Source organism: Porites lutea, chromosome 2, assembly GCF_958299795.1.
Source record: "Porites lutea chromosome 2, jaPorLute2.1, whole genome shotgun sequence".
Lineage (NCBI taxonomy): Eukaryota > Metazoa > Cnidaria > Anthozoa > Scleractinia > Poritidae > Porites > Porites lutea.
In genome coordinates this window covers 33,392,362-33,418,495 of record NC_133202.1, presented here as the reverse complement: position 1 = coordinate 33,418,495, position 26,134 = coordinate 33,392,362, and the positions used below count along the sequence as shown (strand labels likewise).

At 40.0% G+C, this 26,134-nt stretch overlaps 2 protein-coding genes across 2 annotated transcripts in view; one reads left to right on the top strand and one right to left on the bottom strand.

Annotated features, from left to right (window-relative positions):
* The window catches only part of LOC140928395 (uncharacterized), a 28,137-nt gene extending 8,742 nt beyond the window's left edge, over positions 1–19,395 (bottom strand). The window contains exons 1-16 of the mRNA XM_073378131.1: positions 19,203–19,395; positions 16,651–17,318; positions 15,673–15,738; positions 14,080–14,171; positions 12,671–13,002; positions 6,759–9,485; positions 6,082–6,152; positions 4,949–5,030; positions 3,850–3,918; positions 3,701–3,757; positions 2,906–2,977; positions 2,273–2,333; positions 1,483–1,511; positions 780–872; positions 347–465; positions 190–260 (exon numbers count right to left, since the gene is read on the bottom strand). Coding sequence (XP_073234232.1) covers positions 190–260; positions 347–465; positions 780–872; positions 1,483–1,511; positions 2,273–2,333; positions 2,906–2,977; positions 3,701–3,757; positions 3,850–3,918; positions 4,949–5,030; positions 6,082–6,152; positions 6,759–9,485; positions 12,671–13,002; positions 14,080–14,171; positions 15,673–15,738; positions 16,651–17,318; positions 19,203–19,247 — 4,654 coding nt within the window. The 5' untranslated portion in view covers positions 19,248–19,395. The remainder of the gene's footprint in view (positions 1–189; positions 261–346; positions 466–779; positions 873–1,482; positions 1,512–2,272; positions 2,334–2,905; positions 2,978–3,700; positions 3,758–3,849; positions 3,919–4,948; positions 5,031–6,081; positions 6,153–6,758; positions 9,486–12,670; positions 13,003–14,079; positions 14,172–15,672; positions 15,739–16,650; positions 17,319–19,202) is intronic.
* Positions 19,396–19,458: 63 nt separating this feature from the next.
* On the top strand, positions 19,459–25,546 carry LOC140928394 (GTPase Obg-like). Its single transcript, XM_073378130.1, has 6 exons — positions 19,459–19,532; positions 19,986–20,068; positions 20,883–21,063; positions 22,229–22,447; positions 23,395–23,533; positions 25,093–25,546. The coding sequence occupies exons 1-6, from the start codon at positions 19,467–19,469 to the stop codon at positions 25,455–25,457; spliced, it is 1,053 nt and encodes a 350-aa protein (XP_073234231.1). The 5' UTR covers positions 19,459–19,466; the 3' UTR covers positions 25,458–25,546.
* The last annotated feature ends 588 nt before the right edge of the window (positions 25,547–26,134 follow it).

The window sequence follows — 26,134 nt, the reverse complement described above, 5'->3', positions numbered from 1 at the left end:
ACGGAACCTTACAAATAATGTTAAAGATTAAAGTACTGTTTGCCGTTCAAAAATTTGTCTGGCCCTGAGTAAACTGGGTCACAGGCAACAATTTTTGCACAAACAAACTGTACCGTTGATGTAAAATAACATGCTTTAAAAGGTAACCAATTATACTTTTTTGTAGCCTGCCCTCAATTATTTTCTTACCTTGAAGAAGTCCCACATGCTTCAATACTGAACAAGGTAAATGAGGAAGAACGTTTAAATTCCAGCCAATTCTGAAAAAAAAAGAAAGAAAAAGAGATGTTCTTGGAATTACAGATGCTTTTACAAAATGTCTATTTCCAATAGAAGTGTTGCTTACTTCGAATACGGATCTCCTTTGTCAGTTGGAAAACAGCTGTGTTCCTGATTTGTATCCAGAGTTCCTCGGTGAACAGAGACGTATGTTTCACGGTCATTGACAACCTTCCAGAATTCTTTCTGTAGTAAACAACAAGAAAAAAGCTAGAGTTTCCTTCTGGAGCGGTGTGCCACTGATTTTTTCTATTTAACCATGAAGCTTGTCTTATGAGAACATACCGTTCAACCTCCTAAATACGGACACTAAAGGATGGCGGGAGAGACTCAACTTCCCGCATTACAGAGGTGTTCGTATAACAGAGGAAGGGATTGTTTGAAGTACAGAGAGGCGAGTAGGTTAGACTGTTGACAGTTGGAAGTTCGTTTTCGTGGTCTGTTTGCTCCTATGATATTTGGTTTATTTCTTTGATTTTGTGCAGAAAAACATCATTTACCTCTACGTCGTTCGCAGATGGGGAATTCTTGAAGAAATGTCCTTGCACATTTCGAGCAAGTCTTTGAAACGGTACCAAGGAGAAATTGCGGCCCTAAAAAAATCGTACAACACTTAGTGAAAGAGTTTCACTATGGCTTGTTAGGGGTTTAGAGGGGCATTTAGCATCATTTTCATGTAACTCCTACCCCCCCACCCCCCTCCCCCCCAAATTTTTTTTTGAAAAAAAATTTTTTTCATTTTTTTTTCAATATGAGTACATGTTAAAAAAAAAATGTAAAAAATTGTGTATTTGCTTCTTTTCAGGGAAATTTGGCTTTCAGTTGGCCTGGAAATAAAGCAACAGATTCCTTTTTTAACATACCCAGCAAAAGACACTTTACTTTGGACTAAATGGCGTCCATCTTGGATTTTTTGCATAAATTATGCACATTTTTCACATTTGCATTTTTTTTAAAAAAACTTTACTGAATGTATGGAGAACAATTTATGTTTTTTTATAGAGCCAATTTATCCCTCTTTCAAATGGGATATTGCTTAAAACATTGCTGTAAATACCTGCAGAGATATTAATAAAAAATATGAAAGTCGTCAATTTTGGCCTGATTTGTCACCGAAGACAATGAGTTTTAAGGCTTCAAAAGGATAGCCATGTGTTTAAACGATGCTTAATTCAAACAAAAAGTAAGATAATTAATGTGTACCTTGACAGACCACGTGTCCGTGCCTTGTTCTGCAAGAACAAAAAGAATATAAGAAGGCCGTAACTCAAGTATCAGATTGAAAACAAGCTTTTAAAATGTAAAAGAAATTGATCCTTTCTTACAACAATTATATGGTGATAGGGATTCAGTAACGAGTATGCACCAACAAACGAAGTTTCTAATGTCCCCATAACTCCGGTATAATTTAAAATGCACTCGATGTATTTTTCACTGTTTAAAATTTTACCTTCCTTTTATTTACCAAACACACACACAAAATAATGGACTGGCCTTTAGACGCGATGGGGGCGAAGAGAGTCAAAAAGGCCCAAGGCGACACAGAGATCTCGATTCACTCGACTTCCAAAATGGAAAACTGGCTTTACAATCAAATGTTAGTCTTAAAGCGCACATTTAGCGCTAAATCCGATCCGATTTGTTTTCGCCAAATTCCTACTCTTCAAGCCCGAGTTCACGCTCAAGTTAACAGTTTCGTCTCTAGAGATCCCTTCCCTGCGGCTCCGCCCAAAAGCGACATTTTTCTCTAATTCATATGATGACCTCCACCCACTCAACCCTCATTTGCTGACAAGCGTTTCTTTCACTTATCCCCCCCCCCCCCCCCCCCCGAATCTATTAACAGCAACGCCACGCAGTTCCACCGCTTGGACTGTGGACTAAGACCAATGCTGTGATAACCTTCTTGGGTACAGCAAATCGAGAACAATTTTCCATGTTTCATACTCTTACTGACCACAGAAATTTACGCCAAAGTGTGAAACTGACATACCACAGTCAACCTTTCGTTCCCTTTCTAGATGAACCTGTCGCAGCAGTTCAGCTTTGTCATCCTAAGGAAAGAGACAGTAAGTTACCACTTGACCATTCAATAATTAGTATGTGTAATCAAATGGTGACGAATGAAATTAGGGAATAATTTCACGCGTTTTTTGTCCAAATCCTTATTAGCATTTGGACAAAACGCAAGTGAAATTATTCCCTAATTTCACGAGTATACCATTTGATTACCTACTAATATCATGGGTGACGAATTACTTTACCTATCTTGGATTTCTGACATGTTTATCCTGGATCGTATGGATCGAGAGCTCCTGCACTCTCTCGAACGCTTAGAGCTTAAATTTGGCTTAAGTTCAGAGTTTTTCGACAAAATACCTGTTAGAATCCTTCTTGATGTGCTCTTTCGTGTGTTCAGGTTTTCTAAAGCGTCTTTTTCTTTTCTTGACACTGAGACGTACGTTAGGTTGCCATGGCAATTTTGTAATTTCACATGTGAAATTACAAATTAACGCTGAAATTTCGCGCCAAAATTAAGGAGTAATTCATCACCTATGATATTAACAAGAGAAGTTTGTCCTGTGAAGATCAATATCATTATTCTATTCCTTGAAAACGATTTTACCTGTGGTAGGAGATCGTACGAGAGCAAATATTTGCAGTAGATATCCTGAAGCTTCCCAATTCGGTCTTGAGCCTGAAAGAAACACAACCAAACACCTCCGCTAAAAGAAAATCGATAATGTGGTCAAGATGGAGTCTTCACGGAGGTTCTAGCTTTTGCGACTGTGGACGAAATTTTGCGTTGTGACCACTCTAATGAAACCTCTTCAGCGGTACTTTCACATGGTGCTATTTGTTTAGTACGTAGTTCTAACTTTTGAGTCAGTAGTTGAAATCCAACGGTGTTACCATTCAAATGAAACCTCTTCAACAGTACTTTCACATGGTACTATTTATTTAGTATATAGTTCTAACTTTTGAGTCTGTGGATGAAATCCTATGGTGTGACCATTCTAATGAAGCCTTTTTGCCATTACTTTCACATGGTGCTATTTGTTTTTCGGCATTTACAAACTTTGACAAATTTTGACTATGGCCGTATACTCAGATATAGAGAGACAATAGGGCCATTTATATGAGGAAAAATAAGACGCGTCTTAGCTAAGTCGCGTCTCATTTTAGACAAAATGTGCCGTTTATACGGAAAGTTCGCGTCTTATTTAAGACGCGTCTTATGTAGTAAGACGCGTCTTATTTTTCCTCGTATAAATGGATTTAATGTGAAACAAGTTTCTTGTCTAAGGAAACAAAACGCTGGCACGACGGAGGCTCAAATCCAAGGCCCTTCAGATCTCATAAGTGCAATGTTTTAACGAACCCCCACCTCAAACACATCAAAGTCAAAGGAAGGACTTACCGCTCGAGGTACTTTCAATATTTCTGCAACTCTTGCCCACTTTCTACTATCGATAACCTACAAAAGAAGAAGAAGACAGCAACTTCACTACTTGCATGTGCTTTGAGGAAGCAGTCTTTAATTAGGCAGATAAAGAATATTAATTCTACCTTTTGGAGTCCTCCGAATTGTTTCACCACTCTGGAGAAATGAGGAAGATCTAGTTCCAATCCTCCTATCTGTGAGACAAGACAAAGAGTCAAAAGACTTCATTTATGAGTTCAGGAATCCGGCGCTTTGTAGGAGAATTAACGACTACCGGCCATACTATTCAACCATCCAATCAGAGTTTTATTTGGCTTAATTTGCAACTGCTTAAATTGTGATTACAACTGCGATGGCCATATCTTAACCTACATAAAATAATCATTCTATGTTTCATTGAACTCAACAAATTGGCCTGCCCTCAATATATGGGTCCTCATAGCTCAGTTGGTAGAGCACTGCAGCCCTGAAAAGTTATTTTTTCGGGGTTTAATTTGCAGTTGCCTGAATTACGATTATAACTGCGATGGATGATTTGAGAATCCGACCGTAAAGGCGGCAAGTCCTGGTTTAAATAGTTTTTGTTAAATTCTCCAAAGGCTGGTTGGAAGTACAGTCCACTCCCGATAACTCTAACCTTCAAGGGAAATCGAAAAAAGTTCGAGTTATCGGGAGCTCGAAGAAAATAGCTTAAAGTAAGGTAAAAAAACAGTTTTTACTGTAAGGTGAGCATTTAAATCACATTTATTCTGGAAATGTTAAGTGAAAATTGAAAGATACTTTTAGATCAGTTAAAAATCCGAGACCGCAACGGAACAAAACATAGCCCACATAGAGCACGCGTTTTACTGTTTTAAAAAGTAAAGCTGCTTCATGTTAGATTTGTGACACACAACATCAGCCTCCACTAGTAAACTGTATGTCAATGGGACTTCAAAATCCAATGTTTCGAACGCCAGTGCACAGTTTTACCCCGACTTTTTAAGCGTTCAAAACATGGTTCGAGGTATCGAGGGTATAATTATATAGGTCCGGAATGACCTGAGGGGAAGCAAAAATTTCTTCGAGTTAGCGGGAGGTTCGAGTTATTGGGAGTCAACTGAACGACGCAGAGACGCAAGCATAAGCGCAAACACAAGTCAGCTATCCTTCTGCTTGTGCTAGGCTTGCAACCTTGGCATCGCAGTGTCGGACATGATGTCTACTAGGCCTTGAGGTCATTACCTGAGGCATGGGTTCTAAAGAGATAGATTGCTGGTCGAGATGTTTCCTGATACACGCCATTTCCTCTTCCACGGGACCCCATCTGGCGATTTGAAACAAACAGTGGAAAATAAAAAAGGAAGAGATGGGGGGGGGGGGGGGGCGGGGTTGGTGCCCCCCTAGGTAATCGCACTACCCTAGCAGAGCCAACGAATTGATAGGTTTACATGGTGGACAGACTAAAGGTTCTGGACTGCCAATCTACTTGCCTAGGGCGCCCCTCTTCTCTAGGCGGACTAGGATTTTTGCCACGAAAAAGGTTCAGGCCAGGGCTAAGCCGGCCAGTCGAGGTAAAGGACGTGTACGTTCACTGAGTCTTAAGATTAATATTAAGATGGGATCCATTAGGAAATTGAGCAATTTCAACTTTCAGTGGGCAAAACCCTTGTACCAGAGTAATTTCAAGCATATTGCATTCTTTTTTACGCTTATCTAATAAGTTATATGAAATAACTCCAAAGGAAAGGTTCTTATGGGAGCCCGAGAAAATATACTTCAAAAGCTTCCAATTAAACAAAACGAAATTTTACACATGACTATTTTACCTTTGTTTCAACTCCTGTGAAATTTGAAATCAGTCTCCCGGGCTACCATAAGAAATTGTCTTTGGTGTTATTACAGATACTTAATTACATCTATTGCCCTTAAAAAATGTAAAAAAGATTGCGACATGGCTTAAAATATTCTGGTACAAGGTTTTTGTCCACTGAAAATTAAAATTACTCAATTTCCCACTGGATTCCGTCTTGACAAAGACACAGCGAATTACATGTTGAGAAAAGCCCCGCAAACTGTGCTGAAAGTCAGGGAAGGATTCTAGATAAGGGGATGATATATAGCCGCACTAATGATAAATTCATTTACTTTGATGTGAGAAATGAAATATTTTGTAAGCTCTACAGAACGACAAATTGAATGTACAGTCGTTCTCTCTTTTCTCTTTTTGCCTTTTGCAAATACAGTACCCGATGCTCCCAACAGAACAAGACCCTAAAATTCTGCTCACATCATTTGAACTAAAAACAACACGTGATATAGGTACTTCTCAGAGCATTGACAACTTTTATCAGATAAAGGTGATAATTTGAACTCACCTCTCCTGAAGTCTGTGAATCAGTTGACACTCGCTAACAAACCTCAAATTGTCAGAAATCTGAAACTCGGGCTAAAGTTAAAAAACAAAGAAGAAAGGTGCGGTATAAATATCCAGGTGCTATAACAAAAAAATGGAGTTCGCCCATGTTTTCAGCTGTGCATGTCAATAAAGAACACAATAAACAGATGAAGAAAATTCGCGCCAAAACTAAGCGACTTCATTAAAAACTTTTTTTGCGCAGCGCCCAGTACTGTGCTAAAAATTAATCAGTTTGCGGTGCTAGTATGTTTTTGGACGTTTGACAAAAATTGGTCCAGTTTTCGAAGACTGGCTACCATTGGTACCAGAGGTTTTTTCTCGCGCGCGTCGGTATATTTCGGGGCAAAAAAAAAATTAGCCTGCGTAGCGGGCGTCGAAAGGGTCAGGGGACTGGGTGGAAAGGAAAAAGGGAGGGAGATTGGGGAGAGAAGGCTTTCGAGTTTTTCTCCCTCTCCACCTCCCCCTTCCATTTTTGAGCCCACCACCCAGGCTAGGAAAAATTACTGGGCAAACCAAGTCACCCAGCCGCCAACTCCCTTAAATGGTTTACTCCTTAGTTGTTTGCTTCAAGTCTCTTAAATTTACTGCTGTCTAATGTAAACAAGAGTAAAAAAAACGACAACAACAACAACAAACCTTCCATGACTCTGGTGGAACAATGACGCATACACCGAACTTCTCAGCTTCGTGACGTATTATCTTAATGTAGGCGGCGGGATCTTTGAATTCTTCCTCAGTGGGATAAAATGTGGGCGAATCCCTAGCCTTGCCCAGCGATGGACAAATTGCTGTCTTTTGTTTGGAACCTGGAATATCCGTGCCTGTTGTCTTTGGAGATTTGCAAGGCTTGTTAGAGTCAGTAATAAGGCTGTTTTTCTTTCCTTTAAAGTTTGGTGATTTCGAAGACGGTGTGTGTGCTTGAAGCTCAGTTTCACGAGCTACTGGGCTTGGAGTACCCCTGCTAAGATTGTTTGATTTCGAAAATGTAGCTTTTGCTGGAATTTCGACGCGTTGGAGTAAGGGGCATGAGTTTTCCATGTTCGCATCGCCTGTTCTTTGATCGTTAAGATATGGTCGAGAGACTGACCGATCACTGACTGAGGTGTCAGAGCACCCGGATTCATTGAAGATATTGTTTGCCCTCACGCTATGCGGGACGTTCGCGTTTTGGAATGCATTGGGCAAGTCATAGTTTCTGTAATTTTCAGCTGCGCCTGAATAGCGCTCTGTGCGCTCGATAACACGAACTTGTTGTTGATCGCTTGTTCGAACTTGAGCCAGGGAATAACCTTCTAAAACTGGCGTGTTCGAATTCGATCGTGACTCAGCAGATTGTGCGTCGGTGTGATCAGAAGAGAAAGGAGAAGGTAAGTTCACGGACAAAGTGTACGGTTTAGGGGGAGTATTTCTAGAGGCTACAGACGGAAGAGAGTAAGGTGATTCTAAGTGTGACCATGCAGGAGGGAAGCATTCGGGCGTGTTAACGAGGTGCGGAATATTCGATCGAATAGCCATCGGTCGATTTCGGAAGGACGAGGACTCCGAAGAGAGGTCATTAACGCGAGACACACACGAACCGTTCAACGGTTCATGCGATAATCTGCTAAGCAAGTCCGATCTTGGAGAGGGTATTCTCGTTGATCCTTCAGAGGTGTTAAAATGCTTATTTGCCGACGACAAACCCGCATTGGTGTTGTTTAAGTTCACGTGCGATTGATGACTACGGGGCCCTGAATAGTGATTCTGTATCGAGCGTGGTGAAAATCGCCTTTCATCCGACTGGTTCAAGTCACTAATTGATTGAAGGTGTCGCATCGAATGCACGCTGCCGTGGACGGGCGTCAAACCAACATAGTTCTTGCCTGGCAAAAATAAAGAACTCACTTTTACAGGGCTCGGTTCATTTTCAGGCTGTAGAAACGTTTGCCGGGTGGCAAAGACGTAAGTACTTTTATACCTGTCTTTACCAGAAGCGAATACAGGAGACTGTCTCGCAGTGACGGGAAGCGTTTCAGCGATTGGAATGGATCTTGAGTAATGACTTTCTTGAAATGACTGCGCACTTCTTCTGTTAGTAGGAAACGCAAGTGGTGAAGCCTGCCTTTGATTAGCAATACCGGGAGATACTGTATCGTTTTGAAGTGATGTTACATTGAGGTTTGTTTCAAGAAAGCTTGGTCTGGATGTTGGGTGCCTTACAAGTCTAGGAGGATGAGATGACAAGTTAGACGAGAGAAGACCATCGAAACCAACTAGTCGAGAAGCGGAATTTTCAGGGTGAAAAACTTCAGGTCGCCTATGGGATGTTTCAAGAAGACCAATGGAAGCTGGAAGAGGACTTCCAGAAGATCCAAGTCGACCATCGGAACTGTCTAGTCGACTACCCGAAGTTCCAATAACCCGACTGGAAGATTCATGACTAGCACTGGACGAATCGAAACTACCGGCGGAAGTTCCAGGTAGACCATCGACGTCTGCAGTTTCAAGGGGACTAAGACGTGTATGTTTGCCAGCGTCTTTCATCGCGGGCACGCGTTGAAGCTGAGGTGGGCTGCTACTAGAGTTGATCGTCCGCGAAGTTCCGGGAAATTTCACCAGCTCTTCAAAGCAGACGGTGCCCTCAGTCGCGGAAGAATGCCTCCTCAAAAGGGGCATCTCTCTGTTTCTCCAACGCGAAGTAGTCCCGTCTACCTCTTTTTCCATCTGCGAGATTTTGGTCAAATCGCAAAGTGAGCTGCTTGATTTTCCACTTGTTGTCAGTGCCGCCGAAGAAATGGCCTGTAATTCGTGCCCATTCAGGGACCTTGACAAAACTGGACGAAAATCTGAAGAACCTTTTTGCGTTAAAAAGGGCATATCCGTACTACTTTTTACAGCTTCAAAATCTTTCTCTGAATTTTCATGCTCTAAAACAACAGGAGGAAACCGCTTTAAAGGTGGCGGTCCATCATTCCGATCGACTGACAACCGACGAAGTTCTGATCCTCCGTCGCTTTCTTGCTCGCGCGAAGGGGAAGTTGAGGGAAAACGCTGCAAAATAGGAGGTTCGTGGAGATGAGTTACCCTCTGTGCAGCAGCGGGGATGTACAACAAAGGAGGTGGAGGCGGCGAATTAGCCGATTCCGAGAGATGCGACAACGGGGAAGAAGAACTACCGGCATCCCCTGTACTCTTGGTATCCGTGGGGTACAATGCAGTTTTACTCATTGAAAGACTAGTAATTGAAGGCTTGACTGCGAATGGCTTTGGGATAGGCCTCGGTAGCTGCTTGTTCCCTGTCTTGTAAACCGAGCAGTTTGTTGGGCGAGAGGATACTCGAAAAGAAAGCGGAGGTGTCACAGACTTGGTGAATTCTCTCGGGTCCTATAAAGATAACAACAGCAATTATGAATGACACGAATTGCTTAAAAAATGCAAAAGCTGCCAAAATGAACAACTAGTTTATAAAACAGAGGACGTTTCAGCATGCTGAATACTGTCTAAATACAAAAAACACATTTCACATTGAAATCTAATAGAACACAGTGGCATGCAAAAGAGCACACTCTTCGAACGTTTTGTAACTTAATTTAAATTTAGGTAGGAACTAAGGGCCTGTTTACATGGAGTGGGGGACCCCGGTCTAGTGCGGTTGGTTTCTTTTGTTTTCACGCTCTGGAAGACACAAAACAAAAGAAACCTACCCCACTAGACCGACTCCATGTAAACAGGGTCTTAGATTAAGATTGGGCGGTCTATAAAGGAAAACGAATCCCATGGGAATTGAACAAAACTCGACGAGCGTCGTCTTACACTCGTCGCGCATTAATTAGCAAACTTCCACTATTTGCATTTGTCCCCTACGCAGCCGCCGTTTGAATCATCACACAAGGCTTCTCTTGGGAAGCAGCGTTGCATGACGACCCCAATAACGGCTGCCCAGGAAAACCACTACAAATCATAGGAACGCGTAACCAAAATTTTTGAAGGGGACACATACTTTCTCGTATTTCAAACATGCTTATTAACACAAGAATTATTCAAGCAGAAATGACCGCAGTCTCCATGGTTTTATGGCCATTTTACGAAAGAATGGGGTCGCTATTGTAGGTCTCGAAATTAAATTAAGCGAAAAACTGTACAGCCATTTCATTATTCACATTATTCACCATTTTCACATGGCTGAAATGTTTCAGAACTGATTTTTCATGAGAAAGGATGAGCACCAGGACTCGCCTTGAAAAACGCACAATAATCAGAATCATAAGTGGGTGGAATATAATCTTCAAGGTTGTTGACATTGACTGACGTTTTAACAAACCGTGCGGTGGTCATCTTCAGAGTCAAAGTGAGTTGTATCACGTCAGTTGTAACCTGCGATCAGGCGTTGTTGTAGTTGTTGTTGTTTTTTTGAAGACAGGGAAAAAAAGAACTTCCCTCCTTCTCCTCTCCAAGAAAGACACAATAGAGGTATAGGGAGGGCACGATCGCAGGCAACGTCAGTTGATGGTATTTAACTCTGGCTATTGACCTGATTGGCCAATTAAGTTGCGATGTTATTGGTCGTCTGTCAGTGAAGTCGTGATTTTATTGACTATGAAGACTCTAATTGCCATTGGTGTATTATGACCCGTATTTTGCCACAGATTAAAAAGTTTAAAAACATTTCAAAATAGTTTTAAAATCTTTTTTTCTTTTTCGTCGGTTGTCCAGTCATTCTATCGTCGTCAGTTTTGCTTGAGTCCGTCACTAAGTCGTTTGTGTGGTGCCGGTAACTGTTGACTACGATTCAGTGGCGTTTGTTCTAAAGCTAGTAAACCAGCTTTCTTAAGAGGTTGACAGACGAATGTAGAATACGTAAAGCATGATCACAATACTGAGCACTTCGTCTCTCTTCACATACAAGTTCAGTATTAGGCTTTAGTAGATTTAACTGAGATAACAAAGGCTATAAAATAATATAGACCTGTTTAATGAGCCTGCAATTCACAATGTTTTAAATAAATGTACAGCAACTGGAAAACCTTTAAATAAACGAACAGTAACCGACAGTAGAAGCTACTGATAGAGGACTCCTTAATTTCATGAACAAGGAACAGCATAAATATAAAAACCAATGGAAGCATAATGACATTGTTTTAGGCGAATGTGTCAAGCTACTGACGCTGACGAATGCTATACCTAGAAACATACATTTTAATAGTCAAGTAGTTGAACAAAGGAGCAATCTCCAGCATCTCAGCATTTCTTACAACTGTTATCATTGTGGTCTATGCTACTGCATCATGATACTATTATCAGACTTATAGTTACAAAGGAAATAGTAAGCGTAGGCGGGATAAGAGGGCAATAAATAAATGATAAACAAGCCAAGTAAGCGTATATGTAGAATTACTCGCCAATTCTAACCTAAACTTAAAGTTCTAAACTTGCTGAAATCTCTATACATGTGTTAGGTTTTGTCAGCATCATCGTGCACCTTTAAACTTTTCTCGTAATTTGAATTTTGAAGCTAACAACACATTACTAAAAGAAGCTAAAAGGTGAGGGGCCTTCTGCGCACCTGAACACAGTTATTTGTATTTGTGCCTGGAGTAATAAGCCAGAAAAGTAAGGCTTCATTCTTGTCTGAGCATGGAAAAGACCAGTCCTTCTATTATCCATGGTCCGAGCAAAAAAGTTTAAAGTGAATTGGGGTATTTTATTAAGTTTGCTAATCAGGCACAAAAATTATTGTATTAGGCATGCTCAGGTTTTTCAGATCATTTAAATAGATAACTCTCAATTTATATTTTGCATGGTATGTCCTAAATGCCTTGTAGGATGTAACAGTTCCTTGTTTTTAAAAAGTCAGGTTGAAAGCTCAGACATTATGTCATACAATTTTATTGTGCAGGCTCATAATATTTTACAGTGTTTCCTGGCAACCTAATGATAGCAAATATGTATCCTCGCAGTAGCCTGTAGGCATTTAATAGGCAAAAAAAAGAAATGTTCTGAAGTGAACAACAGCCAAACAAATTGAGACACAAACTCAAAAAGTGTTCATCTCAACTTGTCACTTAAGGAGTTGAAAACCAACAAGAAGATTGCAAATTGATGCATAGATCACAATATTGCAAATTAAGTATATATAGTACAATGTTTCCTCATGCATATGCATACTAAAAGTATAGTTCATGTCTAGCAGGACATGACTGTAAGTGAAAATGACTGTGAGCTTTGAAAAAATAAATAATACTGATGAATGTAAGGTATAATATGAAGTTTGAACCTTTCACAACACAGTGTACCTGCTCTTCTAGCAGATTCCAGACACTCTGTTAGTCAGGACAGGTGAAAATCAGTTCTTGTCTGTTTTTTTTTTTTTCATGTGCTTGCTTTTCTTTCCACTCATCCCTACTACAGAGGGTCTGAAACAGGCTATTTGTCTCCATGCCATAGAGGAACAAAAAAACTGTTCAGTGAAATTTACTAATAAAAACTAACGCGAATGGTTGACCCGAAGGAGCTTAGATTCCATTGTTCTGCATCTAATACTCACACATCAAGAAAAACCAATCACTTACATCAGCGTCATCACTAGGCAGAAGCTCGTCATATTTCTTTGACTCCTTTCCCTTTCCAGCCAGCCCCTTGGGACCATCGGCGTACATTCTCACCACACCACTCTCCCATGAGGGTCCCTCACCAGTGGCCGGGCTATCCACCGATGGGACAGGTGAGTCAGAAAATGACTTGTGCATGGTGCTTGACAGATTTGATGAATTTGACATTGATGATTGAGAGTGAGTAGGGGAGGGTGGTAAGGAATTACTGTTCTCTTCCTCATCAGATAATGGGGACATTGGCAGACAAGGATTGTTGAACCTCTCCAGCTCCTTGGGTAAGACAGGATGATCTGCAACAAGTTAAAAAAGGAATGTTCAGGGGCATGGCCAACTTTTTTTTCATGATGGGGTTCTAGCAGCTCACTTAAGAAAAACGTGATCAATAGCCTGAAATTTAAAGAATGTAAACAAGCCCCTATTGTGATTGTTTTGGGGAAAAGGGACTTCAAATTGCACTGTGATATCTTTGCTTGACCTGTGCATTTTTAATTTAGCAATAGAATGTCAGCTCTAAAGGGTAATTTTTGAAGAGATTTAATTTAATGAGCCACAATGGGATTAGGATTGACCTGTGTACTATATTTGCATTTTTGGTAGCTCAAAATCAGTGAAGGGACAGTAAGAAAAAATCAGGATGAACGTCCGCTCTCTCTTACATCCACGTTTTGAAAATTAATTGATGTATAGCATAGTGAGTTCCCTGATTTTACCTTTCCTTCCCCCCAAACAATACATCAAGTGCTTGCTCAGCACTTTCAACATAGTACACCACACCACTCCTTTCCAAAAAAAATTGAATCAAGATCTTGGTAAGTGGGTCAGCCCATGCCCCTCATAGAAACAACAAACATTTTATGAGGAAATAGTGCATGAGCTGAGCTAGTGGGACTCATATTCCTGGCAATACTAATAGAGGAAATGTGGCATTCATACATGTAAAAGCAATTCCCCCATCAACTATTCAAAACTTACAGTAACCATTCACATTTCCCTTCTGCAACAATTTGTAATGAGTAAGGCAAGTGAATTGAAAGCATATCGTACATTACTGATGATTACTATAAATAATATTACAAAATAATGGTCAATGATTATTGTGAAACTAAGAAAACAGAGAACACTACAAATATTTCTTGAATGTTATAATAATTATTTTAAGATCAAAGCTAATCAGGCATGAGAAAACTAATTTGCAAGCAACGACTGTGATTAGTTTGCATTTTTGTGCCCTACTCATGTCCTGACGTCCTTTGTTGTGATTTATCAGTGCAATACACAGTCAGCATTCCAGTCATATTTTTTAGGTGTTCACAGTTTCCTGATATTGACAGTCATAGGCAAAATCCTAGATGCACAAATTTACTCACTTCTTAAGCAAAGAAAGGTCAAGAAATCTTCAGTCTTGGCTCGTGTTGTACAAGTGCTTGAGAGCATATTTCGCTTTTCATGTGATCTAGTGCTGGTCAAAAACAAAATACATGCAAATCATTTTAATTACCAAGTAAGTGACCAAAGTATGGAGTTACTATCAGTACAGTTTCAGAGCCCTGCTCTGCATGACCACTAGGTAGCCAGGTAGGATTTGTTTTTCTGTGGTCCCCAGTTCAATTCCATGGCATGCTTGTAGATAGAAAACTTGTCACCTCCTGCCAGTTCTGGTTTTAACTCATTAAGCCCCAATATCCACATACAAGGCTGATTTAGCAACAGAACAGGAACATCAGTTGACGACGGCGTGCGCAAATCAAACAACAGGCTTGACCAATGCCAGAGAGGCAAATTGGGCACCGGAGGTCGATTTTAGTCCTTTCTGCTTGCTTTCCTGTCATCAAATGATGTTCCAATTCTGTTGCTGAATCAGCCTACACTCTCCAGACAGATCTCCATACATTTCTTCAAAGAATTACTTAGGACAACTGATCAAAGAAAAATCCACTTCCCTTTCGTGATCATTTTATCAATTCTTATAACCTTTTCTTTTGATTATGTAATGACATTGTTAGGAGAAAGTTGATGTTGACAATCAACCTGGGAACTTAAAGGGTTTAACCTGTTATATTTTCATTACAAGTTACAAATTAAAATTGAATGAAGTGTCTGTAATCTGTCCCATCAGGAACAGAAGACCTTGTGACAGTGAGGTAATTTGTGAAATTATTTTCACATACCATCATGTAGCAGTGCTATCTGTTTACAAATGCCTTGCAGCTCTCCCTCCCCCACCCTCAGTATAGGATAGAAACTCAGGAAAAATGGTGGATACACTGATCAACAGTGTATGTGAGGTGGCTAAAGGGTTGGGCATCTGTGGATTACACGTAACGATACCAAATAAAATACAAATTTGTCCCAAGATTTTTGTCCATGATTGTAAATAGAGCAGCTAAGTGCACTTAAACTATAAACAATGCATTTACCATAACCTGTGAGTAAGCTCTCCAGGGCCCCCTGGCAGTGTGGCAGTAAAGGAAGGAGAGCTTGCAACTAGCTCTCTGGAATTTCAATATCTGCATCAAAAAAGTCAATGCAAAATGTTGATTGGCAGAGATGACATAAGTAATGATGTCATTACCCTTGGCACGTGTTTTTCAATGTCTGTTTACATTCTTGCTCGTTCTTGCTTTGCGCTGATTGGCAGAAATCTGATAGCTCAGTTGACGGGGAGCCACAGGGGAATTGGAGGTGGAGTTCAAATTCCAGAGACCTAGTTGCAAGCTCTCCTTCCTTTGTTCTGCCCTGCTGCCATTTTACCATTTTAGTCCAGGTAAATTGTATACCACCTTCTTTGGAATTTCAGTAGGTTAAAAATTATACAGGCATCAAGAGAAACTGCTGCATTTGCAGCAATTTGTTTTCCATGCACGTAAAATCTTGGTATGAGATTTCAAAACTGTAGTTATTATGGCAAAGAATAAGATTAATATTAATCTGAACACAAAGTGATAAAAAACACTTCCTACCTAGTTGGACTCATTGGATGTGACTTTGCAAATTTCCGCTGTGCTTGAACTACTCTGCAGGCTGCTCTACAATTTAAAAAATAAATAAATAAAATGTCAGTCACATGTAAACGAAAGTTATATATGTAGGTCCCAATCATAATTAGGGGGAGGGGGAACTAAACAATGTTTTAGGTGTACCCCTTTCGTTTACGTTTTATTGACAAATGGTGCCCCTTTCACACACTGTACTAGTTGACTTAGAAAGCCACATCCCTTTTAACTTCTGTAAATACACCGTCTTTTACGAATGTAAATATGAATAAATCACTAAACCAGAGAGTTTTCCAATGTGCCTGTTAGTAGCTTTAGGTCCTATCACAGACCGCAATGACAGATTTCCCTACTAGTGTGCAAAGAAAGTCATGTCTGATAGCCCGAGGCTAGTGTATTTTGCTATTGGGCTAGTGATTTTTGTTCTTAACTTGCCCGAACAGCAAGTGCTGTCTTTTTGGGGGGGAAATTCAAATTACAGAATGATTGTAATAAATCCTGCTCATCAAAAAGGGTTTTGGGGCTAGTTGAAATAACTTGTGGGCTAGTACATGCTAGCTACAGCTTGCCCAAATGGCAGACTGTAAAACTGACTTTCTTTGCACCCTGCCTACCCTTTCACATACATGTACTTCAACTAGTAAAATCTCTACCTTTTCATATACATGAAGCCTGAAAAAGTACCTCTTTTGCCTGTTGCCTCCCTCTATAGACCATTATGGGAGTACCCCCGCCCCCGGGATTTATAGCTTACTCCCAGCCAAAACAACACACAACACTCTTCCAGCCACTCTTTTTTCAAAGTGTTGCCAAAAGAAACATGTCATTGCATGTACATCACATGGATTTTTTTGTCAAGTTCCTGTGTATATTGTAAGACACACTGTGTAACTTCGCATATTTACTGCAGTCCATGATTATAAATCCATAATACAATACACCTACTTGTTCTCTTCACTCTTAGATTTCTTTAATGGCAACTCCTCACTTTCAGTATCTCCTTCATTAAAGATTTGAGTTTTAACCTCCCTCCGCTTTCGTCTTCTCTTCCTTTTACTTTTGGAAAGGTCTTTATCTGCCTCCAAAAAATGCTCCCTACTCATTTTTCGGCCAGCAGACTTATTCATTGCAACAAATACTGCAAGTGCTCCTCTCTGTCTCCTTCTCTTTTTTGCTCTACCATTCTGAGATGATAAACTTCCTTCCCCTCTTCCTGCAAGTTTTGTTGACGACACAGTCCTAAATAACGTTTTTGGATTGGTTCGTTTCTCCTTTTTCTTCTTGATAACATAATTAAGAAGTTTGCTTGGTTCCTTGATCTTCTTTTGCATCTCAGAGTCAATGATCTTTTCCGTGATAAATTGCCCAGATTCACTGGTATCATTCCAGTTGTCGCACTCCTCAAAAGTGCTACACTGTTTGTTACTCTTTTTGTCTCCACTGCAAGTTATACTGGTGACGTCTTGAGAGCCATTATCGCCCACTGTCTCACAAACTGAATGACTGCCGCAAGAAAGCTTGTTTGGTGAAGGCTTCTTGGAATCAACCAGTGACGCATACAATGCCTTTCTTAACATAACTTCCTCCTTATGGAGCAACCCTCCATTGTATTCCTAAGAAATCACAAATATTATGAACAAGTGAATCTTAAGAATTTGACCTGTATAAAATTTGAGATTCCTCTTAATCATAAGATGTCCTCAAGAAATTGGACCACAAAAATAGGTTCTAACCACAGGGCTACACGAACACTATTTTTCCCCGCTTTCACATCAGTGTCAATTGTTTGGATTTTAAGATTTTAAATTAAAGTGAAATTTACTTATTTGTCTATTTATTCATCCATTCATCATTTTTAAAACTGTCTAATAAAAAAAATTATATTAATCAAGAAGGAAAAATAGTTATATACTTGAACATGATTTTATTGTAAGGAATTCTATACTGGAACAATGTGCCATTCTGATAGCTCAAAATAGCTTAAAACAAAAGACCAAGAATCACTTAAACTACCACTGGAGGAAAGGCTAGATCTGATAAGAGTATTATTAAATACGATTATTGTTTGTTAATTAATGCCATTTGGTGCAATTCAGTAGGGATTCAACAATGTCATCTTCCATCAGGAATAGTACAATGACGTTCTCATTTTTAAAAACATTTTAGCAACACACTGTTACCAAAAATTTAGAGATCAGTGAGGATAAATCACCAAAGTTACCATTTGTCATTTCAAGAATTGGTTCAATATGACTGCTTCACTCACTACAGCAATCTCAAAAAAGTCCAGCCATGTGAATTATATGAGCAGGTGTATGTAAACATAGATCTTAAGTTTATCTTGGTGATTGTTCTTGCACGGATGGCTGCAATGGTTGGTTGAAGAGTTGTCTCCATAAAATTGCTGCACTCGCTAAAGAGTTTTCAGTGACCCCAGAGATTAAAGGGATTAAAGTGATCATACATGGATAATCCAGCTGACCATGGAAGTGACATATGTACCCTAAATAATAAAAAAAAGGACTGAAATATAGCATTAAATCCACTGCTGCAAGTTTGTGTAGTTTGTGTTCTACATGAAATTCCAAATTTTGTAAATTTAAGATACTAAGAAAAGAAAAGAAAGGAAAAAAAACACAAAAAACAAATACAATCCAACAAAGGAAAGGCACAATGCTACATTGTAATCTGTTGCAAAGACAATTAAGAATGTTTAGGTTGGTTTTTTAAACTGTGAATCACTTGTTTGTCTTTTTAGGGTCGTTGATGTAAAAAGTCACCACTTATAGATCCGAAGTGTTCTGGGTTAGTGAACAATCTGCGGTTAGTATTCTGAAGAGAACCTCAACGTTAAATTGGCCAGTCAACCGTATACACTATCTAAAGGGACACCCGCTTTGATCAATTCTTTAGCTAAAAAAAAGTATCGAAATATTGTATACTTACATTAAAAAGGAAATTGAGTGAAAAGTGAATATTTATCTGACTAATTCTTAAAACCAACTGAAGGTTTTCAACATAACTTATACCAACTAAGCAAAGCTTTGCTGACAAGATTTGACTAACCATCTAAACGACTCGATCTCAGATTCACGAAAGAGACGGTTTTCAAACGGCGTAATTAACTTTTAATAGAAAATTCATATTCAAAGTGTGGTGTTTTCCTTTGACCTAAATATGACAAAGATACAAGGAAATTAATTGCCTCGTACAAAGGCCAATGAAACGAATACAAATGAACTCGTTTTTGACCGACTTCTGAGCGATCGTCAAAAGAAAGCAAATGATCAAGGCTGTAAATTTCAAGCTGTTAATGTTAAGTTATATACGCTATAAGGTGACCAGACGTCTAAATTGCTTGGTTGAAATGCAGAACAGACAGATCTCTTTCGCTTGAATTGCAACAGGGCACGATCAAGCTCGAGAAGGCGATAAATTTATAACGCGGTGTCTTTGAAGAACAAGTCGTGACATAGCACTTTATGCTACATACATACCAAGCAAGGCTGAGTTATTCTTCGCCTTGGGCGCTCGCCCGCCATTCTTCCCTTGTCCTGTTGGTGCTAAATTTGAATATTATTTGCCTGCCAGCTCTTAAAACAAATTCCCGACCACGTGTATCGATCCTCCATATTTATCAGCCCTGGCTCAGATCTGTAAACAACTCACTTTTCATTTGCAGGTTGTTGACAGGTCAGCGGGTTCATATTTAGTATCCACGCCTGAAGGTTGGGTAACCAGGCCATCTTGGGCTGAATGCAATGAAGTTTTGGTCTTGGGGGACGTCCAGACTTTGCCGATCTTTAAGCTTTAAACCATCCAGTAAGGTAATTGATTTAGTCATTTAGGACGATCTAACTACAAAGGCGCCCATGGAGGTCTTTGTAATAATGAAATGCATAAGCCTGTCCCAGTCCCTTATTAGGACCATTTTCATTAAATGATATCCACACTCCACACTCCCACCCCTCTCCCCTGGTTTATAAGATTTTTTGGGACATGCTAAGATTTAGGGCCTCTTTACACGGAGGTGGGGGAACCCAGGAAGGTGAGATAGCCCGCTAAGATGGAGTAACCCTCCTGTCCATATAATCTGTCATTTTAATTTGATTATGTTTACATGATAGGCGGGGTGACTTGTCACATGTTACCTCACCTATCTGGGGTCCCCCACCTCCATGTAAACAGGCCCTTAGAAAGAGTCTTCATATACCAGTATTTGAGGTTTAAAATATTTTTTATCATTTATCCTCTTTGTGGGTCTGATTCTATAACAACAGGAAAGACAGTTTATTGACTGGAAAAAGGTAGTTTTAAAAGCAGGAGATGGTGGAAATGGATGTGTGCACTTCAGAAGAAAAAAGTGAGTTGTACTGTAAAACGTACAGACATTATTATATCTGATGTTACATTTTATTTGAAGCTCTAGCATCAAAGATAGCGAGTCGAATATAAGGACACTTTGCCCCCAAAAAAAGTCATTGGTTCCAATGGAAATCTTTTTAATATCTCTTTAACACTTTATTTGAATGAGTCAAACACTGCTGAAAATTGTATCCTTCTTGTACCATAAAGATAATTATAAACCTATTTTAGGTTTAAATTTCATTATCTGTTACAGCTGTTTCGGATAACAGGCAACCTGCATAGTCAAAAATGTTTCGGGATTTTGGGTTTTTCTTTGACGTCAATCAAACCATTACCATAGCACCTAATCATAAAGGCAACAATATCAAGCTGAAGCTTCAAAATTTAATGTTGGCCTGAATGTACCAATTGTTTTCACCCTCCTATATCTGTGTTTCTTCTGGATTTGGAAGTTCTATAGGAACAAGCTAAGTTCACCTTGGGAATCTGAACTTGCCATGTTTTAGTAAGAAGATAAAAAAACTTGAGAGTTAAAACGTGAAAACACGTGAACTCTGAAGTTCAAAAGCAACAAACCTTGAAACACAGAAACACACAAAACGGATAGAAATCCACCAAATTAATCACAAATCACAAACCATGACCAGTTGAACCCGGTGAAGTAAACTTCTGTTTCCTAAGAGGTCCGGTGCAAAAGCGCATAGCCTTCAGATTTTGATTGTTGTCACAGAAAAACTCAAAATCCAAAGACATATTTGACATTGCAGGTCGTGTGTTATCTGAAACAGCTGTAATGTTTAACTTACTAGATTCCAACCTAAAGCTGGCCCTGACGGTGGTGATGGGGGCCGAGGTGGGAACATTGTGCTGGTTGCAGACCGTGCTGTGAAAGAACTCGCCCATCTTCCAAAGCACATAAAGGCAGAAAATGGTGGAGCTGGAAGGGGAGAAAATTGTAAAGGCAGAAATGGTTCTGATCAGATATTTGAGGTAAAATAAAAAGAGCAGAAGAAAATTTACTGAGTGTGAGACTGGGATGGTGTTGCATCGAATAAATTACTGCTAGCAGTTCTTTTATTGGATCTTATTATTGAATTTATTGACACAGAGATTGGCAGAAATGCTGACCCACCTTCCCCACGCATGCTGTGGGAGAACTGCCAAGTGGTTCCCAGCCAACAGCTACCACGTAACTTACGTTGTGTGGAACTGGCACTTAAAGGAGTGCTTTGCACTCACCTCGGCAGTAAAAGGACCTATGCTTCAAGGCTTTGTCCGTTCATAGACCCAAAGGCTCTGCCATGCCGATGAGCCTCAATAAGGGCAAAACAACTGTCCATGGCTGCCATTGCCCATGGCTGTGCGCATGCATGAGGTAGAGGCCAGGCTGTGGGTTGGTATACTTGTGCCACTTACCATTAAGTTTGTCTTATTACAAGATTACAAAGGAAACTGGGTCAAAGTGCCTCTCTGAAAACAGTGCCATAGTTCAATTTGTCATACATTTGTAACACCAACCCTGTCTTACATGGATCCTCAAAACTGCCAATAGAATCCAGCCAGGGATGAGTGGGAAACCAATGTATCCTCTGATCCACACCTAAGAGACTTATACCCAACGTATCATTTTCCCTGGTTTCCCACAATATACCTTAAGCTATATAGAATGCTACAATGTATATACCAAAATTATGTACTATTTTAGCCAACACTGAGTATTCTTTACCCTGATTAAAATGAAAAACGTTTATACTATTAATCCAAACCGTGGCTAACCCTTAATCCTATTTCCACACTTTTGAATTTAGGTTGTTTTCTTTGGACTGTTTTCCTACTCACATGCCTTGTCGGTAACTGTGCTCACATTGTTGGTGGCTCCTGCTTAAATGTTCTACTTGTAATGGTATACATGTAAGCTTTAATGGAGCCAAAACCAATAATTGGTTTTGGCGCCATTAAAGCCTACATGTATACATGTATACCAATTTATTGTGGGATTGCACACATATTAGGCATCCTACTGATGAACAGTTAAGGTTAAGACTTAGATATTTTGAGTAATAACAACTTGCTGCTTGTCCTCTTTGAATTGTAAGACTAAATGTAAAAGATCTCAGATGACCTACTTCTAGCTTAACCAGCTGTTCATTTTTAGGTTCCTCTTGGAACAGTGGTCAAAGCAAATAGTCAAGTGATTGCTGACATGACAGCTGAGAGGCAAACCTTTGTTGCTGCCAAGGGAGGACTAGGGGGACTTGGAAACTCGCACTTTAAGACCGCTCTGGATCAAGCACCTAAGCTGTCTTCTGATGGAACTCCTGGAGAGGAGAAAGTGGTAGAATTGGAACTCAAAACCATAGCTGATATTGGTTTGGTAAGCAAATTCTGAAAAGGAATATTCATAACTAAGGCCCTGTTTTTACGCAGAAAAGTTGCCCTGGGAAAGAGGATCACCCTCCAAGCCAAGTCAACTTTAGGGAGCATTTATATGAGAGTGAAGTTAACCCCTTTGCCTGAGCCAAGAGCTGACAACAGTGCTCGCACGACCCGCCTGAGTGAGCCAAAGTGTTCACATGGAGAGTATTTGGCCTGGCTAGGAGGGTGACCCTACTATCGAAAAAGGGTAACCCAGCTAAGTGGGTCACCCTTATGGCCAAGCCAACTTTTGTTTCTCGTGTAGACGGTTTGCCAAGTTTTGTAAGGATATATAATGAAAAGTTGGCTTGCCCAGGGTACCTTGGGTAGGCAAGTAACCTTTCCTCTCAGAACAAGTTTTCTCTGCATCCCTCTGCTACCATGCAACACAAATGAGGCAAGAGTCTTGAAAGAAGAATAAAAAAGACTATTGGCCTTTGAGAGAGACTGAGGCTCAAAGGAAATCTGAAAAATATCTATTTCCCTTATAATTCTTGTCCTCCTCTTTCAGTAAATACGTTATCCGCTTGTGTAATGTCATGTACAATTAAAAGTCATTTAATGATTCTTCTTTAGATGATTCCCTCTAAGAAACAGGAGCAGATGAAATAGGACGTTTAATATTTTAAGCTCAGCGATAAGAAACCAGATCTTGATCTCCGTGTTATTCTCAACATTTCCTTTTACAAGAAATTTCACTCTTAAATGTTAAACACAGCTTCCAAGTGTTGACAAGACAGTGTCTAAATGGTCACTAGCGAAAGCAGTAATGCTTATTATAGTAACCTTGTAAGGGACCAAAATCTCATTTTTGTGGACATGGTAGGGGTGGGGGTTGTATAGTAGTGGACAACCATAATAGATTGCTATGACCAAAATTTCATCCTCATTTTTGTTGTCCTTTAGGTTGGTTTTCCCAATGCGGGAAAGTCCACTCTTTTAAGGGCAATTTCCAGAGCAAAACCAGCCGTTGCTGCCTATCCATTTACAACAATAAACCCTTATGTTGGTATTCTGGAGTTTGATGATTACTCACAGATTGCAGGTAGCTCTGACTAAAAAATTCTGCTTCTGAATATCCATTTGCCACAGTGTTGGTACTTAGTTCCATTGAGTTTCCTAAAAACGCACGTCACATGGTGACAAATACCCAGCTCAAGTTTATGGGATGTCACTAATTTAATTAGAGGTACGGCAAAACGGGCAACATAAACATGCAACTTGCTTTGCAACATTGCTATAAAACGAGTTGAAAACCGATGTTGCGCGTTTTACACCAACGTTCAAACCTCTTTTGCAATAAATCAGGTTGTTGCAGTTTGCGAAAAGTTGTTGGGGAAAGTAGAGAGTAGATCCCCTTTTTGTATCTTTACATGTTGCGCGTTTTACCCGCCCAACTCCCGTGTGACGTGATCTGACTCCGGCGTAATTTTATCCAATCAGAAGTCAGTATTCACGCATCTTGTAGCAACCTGATTTGTTGCAAGACAGGTTTGAACGCGTGGTAGTATCTTTCCCATTACTCCTCTGTTTCTGAAACCTCATTGAAACACTTACTGCGTTCTTTCTGTTTTTTCCCTTTTGAAGCCAGAGGAAAAATCTCCAGTTGTTTACATAAGTAGGCAATGCGCGTGCCACAAGCAGCTTTTCCTTTTATTAGGGGTTCCCTGAATTACGTGCTCGCAGTTATTGGTGACTTAGGCCCGAGCGCGTGCGTTTTATATCAGTAAAACTTGCGCGTTACATAGGGCGCGTTCTTTACGGAAATACAGTCGAACCTTCCGTAAGCTACCACCCAAAATGCGAAAACTTAGTGGTCACTTACGAAAGGTGGTCGCATACGAGAAATCGAATCACCGGGGTCTCTTCCGAGATGTCCGGACACTTCTACTTTATGGAAGATAATTTATTGCATGCAATCTTTCAAGCCACGATATGTGCAGTTCCATGTTATTACTAAACTTCCTCCTATATTCTAAGTAGCATGGTACATACAGCGAACATAGAGATCAGACCATGAATGCGTGCGTCAAGTGGTTGCTTGCAAGAGCCAAAAAACAATGAAAAATTATTAAACCTTCAGACCCTAAAAGTAGTCGCGGTCGCTTACAGGAGTTGGTCGTGTACGAGAGATTCCAACTGTAAGGCTTTGACTGGGAAAGTTTTGGTGGTCATTTATGAGAGGTGTTCGCAAATAGAGGTTCAACTGTTTAATAAGTATAGGTAATAGCATGCTTTGTAGTGATATTTGGAATAAATACCACGAGTGATATTTCGAAATTGTTATACCCAATTTCACGAGCCGTTAGGCGAGTGAAATTTGTGACAATTTTGAAATATCACGAGTGGTATTTATGCCAAATATGATCACGCACAAATCATACTATTATTTGTTTATACTGCTACCCGCAATAAGATTTGTAATTTTCACATGTAGGTATTTCAAATTAAGCTGAGATACCACTGCTCTAAGCCAATCAATTTGCGGAAATTTCTCATCTAGAAGTATAAATACGTTACCGATACGACGAATCATAGCGCTGGTATTTCTTTGGACATTTTAGTGATACTTTGTAAACTCAATAATCGTTTTCTCTTTTACAGTTGCGGATATTCCTGGTTTAATAAGTGGAGCCCATCTCAATAAGGGACTGGGACATGCTTTTTTGCGTCACATTGAAAGATGTCGTTGCTTGCTCTACGTGTTGGACGTTTCTCAGGCCAACTCAGTAAACACATTTGAATGTCTGCGGGAGGAGTTAGAGCTTTACAAAGAACAACTCTCACAAAGACCTGGAGCTGTTGTAGCAAATAAGATAGACATCGCTGATTCTGAACGGGAAATACAGAGACTTGAAGAGACATCACCACTACCTGTTATTCCAGTATCTGCGAAGTACGGGACTGGTATACCAGAATTTAAAACTAAACTGCGGAAATTGTTTCATGACTCCCTTGTAATATTTTGAGCTTAATTATTTATTCTTTGTTTCCATGGTGGCGGCCATTCTTAAGACAGAAAGTCTGCCCTGTACCCACACGTCTCTCTGTCGATGAAAATTTGCACGTAAAGGAAGGCGGGAAGGAGAAAACGGGTCTCTCTTCTTTCTCCTTCCCATGGTTCTTTGGGCTTCGTCACCAGTCACTTGCGTTTCGCGATCGACTCAGTGTGAAAAACGAACAGTGCCTGAGGAAGAGGCAGACAAGAGGTATTTTTCAAGAAATCGATTTCAGTTACAAAATCCTTCATATTTAAGTTATTCCTAAGAGTGGCCTCCTTTGGCAAGAGTGTATTTATTCTTATGATGATCTATTTTAGACACTTGAATCCACTGAAGAATCTAAAGCTGTTCAAGGGGCACCCAACGACCGAATGTTTTCAGATACGCCAGAAGTGTCTCAAATGGTTTTCTCTGTGCTTTAGAAGCCTGTTTGGTTAATTTGGAGTTGCCCTAAAAACTGTTTATCTGTTCGGATGTCTTAGGGAAACTTTGGTTGTCACGAAAGTCTTAGGTGGCTTTTTCGTCTCATCCGAAATTGTTAGGTACCCTTATGGGTCCGGGCGAAAGCTCGAGGATATGAAGTAGCCTTGCTTTCATAAGAAAATTATAGGGGACGTTTTGTCTTTATACAGAAAGTTTTAGGA

Bases quoted from the DNA above. Each gene is read 5' to 3' on its own strand.
- LOC140928394 (XM_073378130.1), top strand. From the start codon at position 19,467: ATGAAGTTTTGGTCTTGGGGGACGTCCAGACTTTGCCGATCTTTAAGC. The intron at 22,448-23,394 runs GTAAGCAAATTC...GTTGTCCTTTAG, and splicing joins CCATAGCTGATATTGGTTTG to GTTGGTTTTCCCAATGCGGG. The intron at 23,534-25,092 runs GTAGCTCTGACT...TCTCTTTTACAG, and splicing joins TGATTACTCACAGATTGCAG to TTGCGGATATTCCTGGTTTA.